The following is a 12,408-nucleotide window of genomic DNA, read 5'->3' on the forward strand; positions in this document are numbered from 1 at the left end:
TGCTCTCTGCATCGCTGAGATGTGAAGAATGCACGGTGATCTTCAGGAGGAGGTCTATATGGAGCAACCATTGGGTTTGTTGCTCAAGGGGGTCAAGCGTAGTATGTCAGCCTAGTAAATCATTATATGAATTAAAACAGTCTTCTGGAACATGGTTTGGTCAATTCAATGTTGTAGTACTTAGGTTTGGTCTTTGATGGTATGCAATAGATCATTCTGTATTTGACATAAGATCCACAACTGGGTATTGCATCTTTGTTGGGGGCAATTTGTTTTCCTATAAAAGTAAGAAATAAACTGTGGTGGTCAAGTGTTTGAGCTAGAGTAAGGGTCATGGCTCACACTACATATGAACTTATTTGGTTAAAGAACTTAGTGGAAGAACTTGGCTTTCCACATTCTTGGTCTATGTAGTTGATGCATGATAATCAAGTTGCTTTTCATATTGCCTCCATCCTGTTCTTCCCTATGTGATGAAAAGATATTGAAGTTGATTGCGACTTTGTTTGAGAAAAACTTGGGCAAGAGTTCATTACAACCACTTAGGTGTAGTATGAGTTGTAGCTTGCTGATTTATTCACTAAAACTTTGTAGGTTACTTGTTTAAATTTACTTGTAACAAGTTAGGAGTGTATGATTTCTATGCTTCAACTTGAGGGGGAGTGTTAATGGTTATTTTGTTCATTTAGCATTATTAGTATGTGCTAGTGTTATATTAGTAAGTGTTAGTTGTTAAGGTTAAATTATGTTCATTGGACATATATTATAAATAGAGGGAGAGACCTATCGTTTTGATTAGGTTTTCCATTTTACCCAATACTTCAACACTCGCAATAATTTTGACAATTTCACTATTGGCTTTGATATAGCAAGTATACTTGTCATTCTTGCTAATTCATACTACCTCTCCCTTGCCAGTGTGTCTTGCTACATTTCCTTGCTGGTTTGTGTGCCCTCTAGGCAACTTCACTTTGCCCTCAGCTCTATCTTTTGATTTAGTCAATCCAAGATGAAGTCGCACACTTGATTTTAATACTCAAAAGAAGCATGGTCTTCTGTCCATTAGACAAGACTCAAAATCCCTTTTTGGTTTGGAGTCTTTGCTCTAGCCATCCGAAAAGAAGACATGTTTTACTCATTCTATCCTTATCCTCTTTGTCACAAAGACTCCAAACTGAAAAAGGATTTTGAGTCTTGTCTAATGGACAATAGGCAATGCCTTATGGACGTGGACTAACACAATGCATATTTATCGAAAGAAAGATTCTACCCTTAACATCTCTCCATAATATACAGTCCAAACTTGAAAGGGTTTTTTAGTCTTGCCTAATGCTTAATAGACAAATTTTCTATATATACACCAATTTGTCCATTAAAAAAGGCCTTCTTTCAACAAAGTTTCGACGCTTTAGAAAGGGACTCTTTTAACTCCTAGCTCAGCACACTCATTTTACATTTCAAGTACATAGAGCTTCTACCTATGAGTGAGAAGTTTGAGAGCTTCCTAATATGAGCATATGATATTCTCCCATACCCCCTTCTCATTGAGCACCTCGAGCCATTGTGCTAAGAGTATCCTTGTCAGTTTAGCAAGCATCACTTGCAGTGTCTTGTTCAATTCCTTGCAGCATCATATACAATTTCTTCATCCCACCTCTCTAATTTTTTAGCCATGTAGATTTTTTAGATGCATATATCAACATTTAAGAGTAGAACATTAAGCTTAAAGTGTGTTCTATTGTGATTTGTTGAACTAAAATGGGTATATTGGTGTTTAGTAACTAGAATTGAATTTTATGATTAAATAATTCATTCTATACAAATAAAATGGCCATATGAATTTTAAAAATAATTAAAGTAAAAAAGTTTACAAAATTTGTAAAAATTTTTTTCCAAAAAATCTTTTTTACCTCATCAGTTGCCATGTACAAATAGGATAGTTCTTGGAGCACAAAAAAAAGTGAGTTAAAAAATAAAACAATAAAATAAAATATTTGCAATTAATTTTTTTTTTCATTACAATATTTTCGAATTTGCATAATTTCAATTTTTATTATTTTAAATGAAGTTTTTAACTATTATTTGATTCAAGGAGAAAATTAAACATGAGCTCAATTGTGTTTTTAGTTTATTTTAGTTTTGGAAATATTAACCAAACAATTCAATTTTTTCATTTCTGATTTCGTGTTTTCGTTTTTGGCTGACGTTTTCATATTTTTGACAGTGATACTTGTACCAAATGGCCCAATGGTGAGATCGCTGTCCAAAATGCAGAAATTTTTGTGTTTTTTGAATGAAATGGGTTATTATGTTGAAATGCTACTTTTTACGTACAGGCGTACAGCGCAACTTGTTTTTGGCATACAAGCCATCGCATTTGAGAAAATGAATATTTTATATAGCATGCTCAACTTAGACATAACTAAGAAGAATATCTAATAAAACGTCATGCATGTAAATGTTAAATTTTTGGTCAAAATTTTATAGATAATGTCTCTGTTGTCTTCTTTTGGCTTAGCCTTTGTATTGCAAATGAGAAAAGTAAAGATTTTATTAAGCATGGTCATCTCAGAAATCAACTAAGAAGCATGTCTAGTAAAATGTTATGCATGTAAGTGTTACACACATGTACCTTGATATTTAGTGTTATATTTTTTGTTAAATTAGAAGATAGTTAGGCTATGCATTGTAGGGAAACCCTGGTCAGGATGATCAATTGAAAAGAGCATTTTTTGAAAATGAAGCCTAAATTTGAAGATGGTTAGGCTTTGCAGGGTAAGAGAAACCCTGGTCAGAATGATCGACTGAAATGACCAGTCTTTTTGAAAATGAAGCTTCTCCTCTATATGCTTTTCCCCATCTCATGAAGAGATAATGTTTTGTTTTGATTTGTCGTGTGGGCAGAAAGAGGAGAAAAACAGAGAGAAAAAAAATAGCAAAAGAAGGAATGGTCACTATTATTTGACTGTAATTATGCTCTTCATAACTTCAATAAATTTTTACTTGAGTTGTGTTTCAGCCTTTTCTTTTTTACTGGCATGTGGAAGAATGCATAACTAATTATGGTTAGGTCAGATAGCGGACCCATGTTAGTTGCACAGGTGGTTGCTAGTAGATCATGTATAGCTGATCTGGACTGCATAGAGCTGACTCTCGTATGTGTTCCTCCTGCAAATTACGTTTTCTATATGGTTGATTGTTGATTTCCTACTGTAACTTTTGCAGTGGCTGCTGTATTCACCTTGGCTCATAAACTCCAGCCTGCTATTATATTCATTGATGAGGTTGACAGTTTTTTGGGTCAGCGCCGCAATACAGATCATGAAGCATTAACTAACATGAAGACTGAGTTCATGGCTCTATGGGATGGTTTTACCACAGATCGTGAGTTTTTAGATTCAGTAGCAGTTACATCATATCTTTACAAAGATGAAGTTCACTTTTTTATATTTTTTTATAATTTCTAGCCTGTCCTTTTCCTTTAGTTAAAAAGTGTGAAACGAATTTTTTGGTTATGATTATCCTTCACTGTCTTTATAGAGAATGCTAGAGTGATGGTCCTTGCTGCAACTAATCGTCCTTCAGAGCTTGATGAAGCAATACTTCGACGTCTTCCTCAGGCATTTGAAATTGGGATGCCAGATCGAAGGGAGAGGGCTGAGATACTGAAAGTTGTTTTGAAGGGTGAGAGAGTGGAACATGGGATTGACTTTTATCACATAGCTGGCTTGTGCGATGGTTACACTGGTTCTGATCTACTTGAGCTCTGCAAGAAAGCAGCCTATTTTCCTATCAGAGATCTACTCGATGAGGAGAAGAGTGGGAAGCCATCTCCTGTTAGTACTCATTTCTCATCTTGTCTTCCTGTATTTAGTTTACCCACCATTCCTTTGATTCTATGCTGGTGCATTTTGATGAATGCTGGGATTTAAGCACATTCCCTGCAGATAAATATTATGACAGAACTATAATAATAATATGAAATGTTTGAGACCTGTTGCTGTGAACCTCAATCGACATGCGTTGAAATCTAACAAACAATATTGGAATACTTGCCAAATGATGCGAACCTCAACCGACACGCGTTGAGACCCAACGAACAATATTGAAATACTTGCCCAAGAAAGCTAAAATTCAGATTTTTGATAGACAATCTAGACCTAACGTTTATAAATGAAACGTGAACCGCAGGTATAAAGTAACAAACTCCGACCCATTGATTATAACTTAATCATGAACCGAAGGTATAAATTAACAAATTCGACTTAATGATTATGAATGAATCACGAACCAAAGGTATAAAATTTGAACACCACAAGGAAGAATTTCTTGATTAGTTCACAAGTTCTTTGAAGAACCAAGAAGAAACAAACCTTCATATTTTTATTCCATCATGGCTTTGTTCTTACAATGAGAAGACTATTTATAGGTATAGTTTCAGAGACAAAACATTAAACACTTCCAACAACTCTTAACAACTCTCAACAACTCTCAACCTAACACAATTAATAATAACACAACTTACAAAGATATGTATATGCAAGCAAACAAGTTGTTTTGTAAGATTACAAATTAAATGTAAAGATTTAAGTCAAAAAGTCAAATCCCATATTTGAATAACACACCATTATTAAGGAGATTATAGCATTTAAGCAAGATCAACTCTATTAAAAACTTGGATTAAGTTTATTAAACCTTCATCTTTCTTTGGGCCAAGCTTGGAGTGCCCCATTTTTGAACAAGCCCAAATATCTTGAATCAGCTCATGAAGTGCTTCTTTGATCTTCTTGGATCTCTCTCTAGTGATAGGTCCAACTGGAACGTGCAATGGATCATTTAATGGTGCTTGTCGATTCTCATCATTCCCCTTCTCTACAAAAGGATTCGTCCTCGAATCCTTGTAGTATTTTAAGCCAATATTGACGGCAAGAAAATATTATAGAAACAACAGATCAAGGAAGAGGACAAAAAATCAGATTTTTGAGGGAAATGAAACTACAAAAGTCACAATTCAAGAAAAAAAAAAAAACTTTGTTAAGTACCAAGTGATAGTATCCGTTGCTTCAATATCACCTTTTTTTTTTTTGTTGCTTTCTTTTCTTTTTTGATGTCTCCTTTTTTTTTTTTCTTTTTTGATGCCTCCTCTTTTTTTTTTTTCCTACTTGGTATACGTTACAAAACAAAAACAATGAATAATGAACATAAATAGAACAAGATAGGATGATAACAAGAAATAAAAGATAAAAGGATAGTAAACTTGATTTTAGAACTTAAGCTTTGATACCAAATGATGCGAACCTCAATCGACATGTGTTGAAACTCAACAAACAATATTGGAATACTTGCCAAATGATGCGAACCTCAACCGACACATATTGAGACCCAACGAACAATATTGGAATACTTGCCCAAGAAAACTAAAATTCAAATTTTTGATAGAAAATTCAGACCCAACGTTTATAAATGAAACGTGAACCAAAGGTATAAAGTAACAAACCCCAACCCAATGATTATAACTTAATCATGAACCGAAGATATAAATTAACAAACCCCGACCCAATGATTATGAATGAATCACGAACCAAAGGTATAAATTTGAATGCCATAAGGAAGAATTCCTTGATAAGTTCACAAGTTCTTTGAAGAACCAAGAAGAAACAAACCCTCACATTTTTATTCCTTCATGTCTTTGTTCTTACAATGAGAAAGCTATTTATAGGCATAGCCTAGGAGACAAAACATTGAACACTTCCAACAACTCTTAACCTAACACAATTAATAATAACACAACTTACAAAAATATGCACATGCAAGCAAACAAGTTGTCTTGCAAAATTACAAATTAAATGTAAAGATTTAAGTCAAAAAGTCAAATCTCATATTTGAATAGCACACAATTATTAAGAAGATTACAGCATTTAAGCAAGATCAACTCTATCAAAAACTTGGATTAAGTTTATTAAGTCTTTATCTTTCTTTGGGTCAAGCTTGGAGTGCCTTGTTTTTTGAATAAGCCCAAATATCTTGAATCAACCCATGAAGTGCTTCTTTGATCTTCTTGGATCTCTCTCTAGTGATAGGTCTCACTGGAACATGCAATGGATCCTTTAATGGTGCTTGTCGATTCTCATCATTTAATGGTGCTTGTTGATTCTCATCACCCGTGGCAAGCAAAAAGTATATGGGCCGTTTGGTATCATTGTCAAAATTTGAATACCAAAAACTAGAAACGAAAACTGAAAACTAGAAACAGAAACTAAAAACTGAAAACAACAACCTGCTTGGTTCTGTCATTAAAACTGAAATCAAAAACTGAACCTGTTTGGTTGTCTGTTTTCTTTTTTTAAACCTGAAATTAAAATAAAAAATCTATTTGATTTTTTTGTTTTCAAATTTTTTCTTTACCTTGTGAAATTATAATAAGGACAAAACTCAAAAGACATTGACCTCCTTAGTTATGTTATTTACATTTGTTCATTTTTTTGAGTAAAGGATGAAAAAAAAATGAAGGAAATTCGTTTTTCATTGCACTGCTTTTTATGTTAAATATTATTACAAATAAGAAATATTTTAATATAATTAAAAATTATGAAAAATAAAATGCTAATGATGAGTAAAATATTTTTGTTCATTTATTTGGAATATTTTCTAATTTATTTCTCAGTTTTTTATGCATTGATAGTGAAGAAGCTCTAAATTCATTATTTACACTTGTTCATTTGTTTGAGGACAGGAGAGGGGTGAAAAATGATTGAACTGGATGTTACCATAAAGTAATAAATGTAAAAAAAATTAAAGATGATAAAAATATCAAACAAAGATGGCAATTACTATTAATTCATTGAAAGATAACAAAAAACTACTGTAAGTCTATTAATTCTTACAAATTGGAATAACCAATCAATAACAAAAAGTGGAAATCACGTAGTTTTCTATTACAACAAAGTTACACCAATCGTTCAAAATCATGATGTTCATTACTTAAATCATCCCACATCTTCCGAGCAATTTTGTCACGTTTACGAGCGATGATGCGTAGCTGTGATGGATTAGTATCATATTCAAGCCGAGGGGCATTTGCGTTCGTTCCTTCTCCAATAACCATATCTTCTCCAAATTCCTCAAATAAGTCATCTTGAGAGCATTCATTCTAATAAAATTGTCTACAACACAACATGCAATTACAGTACACTTTTGTTTTCTAATGCTATATGTAGGCATTTTTTAAAGTATTGGAAATCTAACTTTTAAAACTCCAAAACATTGTTCTGTGACATTTCGCAGAGAAGAATGCCTGTAGTTAAATAACTTTGTTGGACCTTGTGGTCTTTCCCTACCTCTATAATCTCTTAAATGATATCTCTCTCCTTGTTACGGTGAAAGAAACCCAGTCATATTTGTATATTCAGAGTCTACAAGATAATGTTTTCCATTTTAAAAAAAATATATAAGAATTTATAAATATAAAACAACAATGTACTACACGTTTTAAATTATTACCTTGAGGAGGCATTGAAAAGTAATTCTTAGGTCTTGATAGAGTTTCTGAGAAAATTCTTGAGTCATTTGTAGTTCCCTCCCATCCAGCCATTACAAATGTGAAAAACATGTCAAATGAACATGCACTCATCACATTCTATGTTGCCTCAATTTTTTTCCCTCGATATGGAATTTGTTCGTCACTGGGAACGCAAGCAGCAACATGTGTCCCATCTATAGCTCCAATACAATTCTATACATAATAAAAATATACTTAAAACATAAATACATACTTCATCTAAGAACATTAATGAAAAATATCACTCAATTGTTATACCTCAAAATATGGAAAATATTTGGAATTATGACGTATTTTTTTAGGAACATTGTCAAATGATGGAGGTTTGATAATTCTTTTTGCAAGTCAATACATTGCATACACAACTTTGTGAAAATACTTGGATATGGTCCATGTAGAATGTTGAAATCGCTCAGCATTATCACGAACAGTATCAGCATGACAAATAGTCATAAGAAAAATTGCTACTTGCCCTTTCAACTGTCACATTTTTTGTGGTCTTCAAGTTTCCCCATTGCTTCAATTCTTCACACAAGTTGAAGAAAGTATATTTATCGATGCAAAATGATTCATAAATCCTTGTAGGATTACCATTTAGGAGTTCAAGAACCCAATCATGTCCTGGTAGAATAGATGTTCTACATGGTAGTTTATTCGAATGCAAAGATTCATCCTCCAACAAAGTCAACATAATCACAACATTCCTAAATGTCTCCTCATTTGAATTAGTTTCAAAATCTGACAGATTTTCCATACTACAACATAACATGAATCAAACGATAATTTGGCATAACCAAAGTGGCATCATCCACAAGTAATATACATCCACAATTATTACCTAGTGTAACATAGAAAATGCAATTCATAGTCATACGAGTAATGTCTTTAGCATAACTTAAAACAAACATCATCCATAATTATTACACAATCATATTAAAACGTCAAGTAGTTTAAAAGAGGTAAAATATAACAATCAACAAACTGAAATCGTCAAGTGACAAAAACATAACATAATTAATAAACTAAAGAGTGATTAACCAATCCCTCTTCCTCTCATCAGGCATGTCTAGAAAGATCTCCTTATACGAAGAGGAGTCATGCAATGCACATCGAACTTCTGTTCAAATATATCATTCTTCCAGATTGATTGTTCACCAAAAATAGTGAAAACCTTCTTTATTACAGAACTCATGTTTTTTGCCCTTTTTTGCCTAGGATTAGAAGACTTCTCCTTGGATAAAATAGTAGGTCCATGTTCAGTGGGGATGGCAGGTCGGTCTTCTTCATTGTCTACATTAATGCCACCATGACCTTCGTCTTCACTCTCTGATGGAGACATAGTAGAGGGATGTGCATTAGCACTGGTAGCTGTAGTGTCTCCAAAAATGAAGCGCAGGTTTTCATATTCTAGGCAATTCCTTCCAAACTTTTTCCCAATCTATGTACCTATAAGAATTAAATATACTACTGTACTAGTTAAAACCCATCATTTTTAAAAAATAAAAGAAATGACAGCCCTATTTTCTCAACAATGTATGTAGGATATTAGGATATTAGATGTTACCTTACGCCAACCTTTGCAACATTTATCATCTGCATTTACTTGGCCTGTTAACGAGTTATAATCAATTCCAGTCTCGGAGATTAAGGCCTTGAAATGCCTTTGCCTTCCCCTCAACTGATTGTACTTGTCTTTAGCTGATTATCATTATAATCCTTGAAAAATTTGTCCTTAAGTCCTTTCTTTATTGCTTTCCAACCTGATTTTTAAAAGGCTGTAGTGGTTCGATTTCCTTTCTTCACCTTCTCAATCATTAAGTCAAATAGATATCGTTCAATTGCTTCAGGCCACACATCCTTCTCTTCAAACTCCACACAGTCATTCATATCATTCTGAATCTCAACCGTTTCCATCTTCGTAACTAGAAAAAATCCAAGATTAATATTGTAGGAGAATCAGGCACACACATCAGCACAATGGGCACTTAATGCAACAAAAAAGAGTGTGCGCTTTGCAGCCCTTGGATGAAAGGATGCAGAATGCCCAGATTAAAGGAACCCTTGTCTTACTAGAAAATATAGATCCATCCTTTACATCATCAGAAGGAGGTATATAAAGATATGATAGTTCTTAAAAGCATTAATTCTATTATCCAATTGACTTGTTTATTTTTAATATTGATTCCATGAGTGCACTGTTCTTGTTGGTATGCTACTGTTGCCTGATGAAAATTTTGGTTAAACTTGGGGAAAATGTGTAGACATAACAGTTTATTATGTATTAGACATGTATAGGGTATTTTGATTAAAAAAAAAAAAGTTTCTAAAAGAATATATATTTTGTATAGATAAGATGAAGTTTAATTTTGTATATGTAATTTAATTTTTTTCATAGGAACAATATTAACTCTTTGTATTGCATTTGCAGTAATCATGCTTTTGATTTAAAGAATATTAAATGTTATTTAATTTATATACTAACATAGTGTGAAAGGACCTTTTTGTAGAATTCAATACTTTCGAAACAGAACTCCTTCGTGTATTAAAAGTTAAAAAATTTATACTAATTGTGATGCATTGATGTTATAGCTGTCATTTTTTTTGTTTACTTATTAACAGTCAACTAGTGGGTTTCTTTTACAAATCTCCAGTAATCTTCTCTGCTAATGCTGTTTAGAAGAAGAAAAGAACTCTTTTATGTCTCCATTTTGAGAGCACTCTGTGTGTGATGTTGTGCTAAGCTTAAACCCTTTAGAAGCTGCTTCGTTCCAAGCCCTTTTTTCTTTTATATACCACAGTTCCAGGACCAGCACCATTAAATCCAAATTAATTTGACTTCTTCTAGATTATACCTATTATATGCACACATGGAGACGCTACGTCTGTTTTGTTGGATAGACTGGCAAATTGCCAGATCAAAATATGGAATTGTTGTACCGAGGCTTTAACAACTCTGGTCAAACAATTAAGTAACAATAGTAATAAAAAGAGAATGGCTTGCTTCTAGAATTACATTATATCTCTGTACAGGGATATTTAGATTCTGACAAATGCATGCTGCAGTAATCTAGCAAACATTTTTTTTTTTTTCAAAAAAAAAAAATTAAATGCATGTTTTATGTTGTACCTGATTTTGCTGCTGTTTGGGAATAAATTGAAGCTCTCGTGTGGGTAAAGCAGAGGACCATGTCAAAGCTTTATATTGATTGCATTGCTATCCAACTTAACATATCAGACAAGCTTTTTAAAGAAAATGAGAAGACAAATTTTCTAGGAGAGTAAGAAGAAAAAAACAATGAAATGTGAAAACCTTTTAAGATGCACAATACATGATTTGTCCCTACCCCACCCCAAAAAATGAAATTGATAAATTTTATTCCAAGGTTTGCAATAGAATAGGCAAGGAAAATACCGGAGATTGAAGATCGTGGCTGCAATGGTGGATGGATTGGCTTCCAATCGCTGTGCAGCAAGGAGCTGAAGATGACTGGATAGAGTGGCGAATGAAGAAGGGATTCCAGGGAGAGGAAGCGCTGTGTGAAGGACTTCGCAGAAGCTCCAGCAGCTGATGAGCACAGAGAGATGTGAAGGAGAGGTGGACGAAGAAGGGAGGACGAGCCCTGCGGCTGGAGATGGCGAATGTGAGGCTAACACAGAAGGGAGGAAGAGCTGTGCGGCTGGAAATGGCTAATGAGAGGCAAATGAAGAAGGGAGGCATAGCTGTGCAGCTGGAGATGGTGAATGAGAAATTAACAAAGAAGAGAGAAAGGGAGGAGCTGTGCAGCTGGAGATGAAACCTTAGGAATAGCGGGAAAAAAATGGGGGCAACAAAAATAAGGCAGAATGCACATGAGCTGGGGTTCGAACCCGGACCCTTCAGCACATTGCCGCCTTTTTCCCGTTGCAAAACCAAGTTGAAACCACTTTTTGTGGTTTTTCATTTTTACGGAAACCATGAAAACCGTTTCTCCTGGGGGCTTAAAAAAAACTCAAACCAAACACGTTTTTATCCTGCATTTTGCATCTAGAAAAGATGCAAACAGAAAACCGGCAACGGTAATGATACCAAAAGCACCCATAGGTAACCATGTTGATCTTAATGATGCATGCAGCATCCTCCATTAAAATTGAGCAAACCCATTTTGGAAGCTACTGTCTCATTGTAGTTACTAAAACTATGTAAGCACCTTTTGCTTGGTTGGCTCAGATTAGGCACCTTTTGTCTAACAAGACTAATAGCAACCATTTTTGCTTCTTCAAATGAAGCATTTCATGGCACTTAGCCAGAGTGGGTTTATAAATGCAAGAAGGTTATTCCCATGGTTAATAAAAATACCATCTTCCATGAAATAAGCCCATATGATGTTATCAGAGATAGCGTTTTATTTTGATTAAAATTTGTCTATTTTTGGTTTTCAGGCACCAAGGCCATTGTCTCAGTCAGATCTGGAGAAAGTGCTCTCCACATCAAGGAAGACTAGGGTAGCTGCGACTGAATACACCCCATTAACATCCCAAGCACCAGGATGGTCCAGGCACGGGGATCCAGATGGTAATCAGGTTCAAGCTGCAATCAGTGAGCTTTCGAAGCTTGTGGTGTCACAAATTATCAACCTTCAGTCAGATGATCAAGATCAAGATCAAGACCGTTAAGTATGTCGCCATTAGCCTCACACTTGAAAAACTGGTTGCCATACGTGTAAATTATACTCAGCTAAATTGTTTTAGATTGATTACTTTCCTCGGTTCATGTTCATTTTGAGGCAGCTGGTTTATATGACGAGAAGTTAAATGCCCTTAAAGAGTCCCACATTTTGGTGCAGCAATGAACAAGTTCTTTTTTTGGCTTA

General features: G+C 34.2%; 1 protein-coding gene across 1 annotated transcript in view; it reads left to right on the plus strand.

Annotated features, from left to right (window-relative positions):
• LOC131145630 (uncharacterized) overlaps positions 1-12,408 on the plus strand; it is a 31,427-nt gene extending 19,019 nt beyond the window's left edge. Inside the window, exons 3-5 of the mRNA XM_058094816.1 lie at positions 3,226-3,384; positions 3,541-3,836; positions 11,978-12,408. Coding sequence (XP_057950799.1) covers positions 3,226-3,384; positions 3,541-3,836; positions 11,978-12,211 — 689 coding nt within the window. The 3' untranslated portion in view covers positions 12,212-12,408. The remainder of the gene's footprint in view (positions 1-3,225; positions 3,385-3,540; positions 3,837-11,977) is intronic.

Source organism: Malania oleifera, chromosome 13 (genome assembly GCF_029873635.1).
Source record: "Malania oleifera isolate guangnan ecotype guangnan chromosome 13, ASM2987363v1, whole genome shotgun sequence".
NCBI lineage: Eukaryota > Viridiplantae > Streptophyta > Magnoliopsida > Santalales > Ximeniaceae > Malania > Malania oleifera.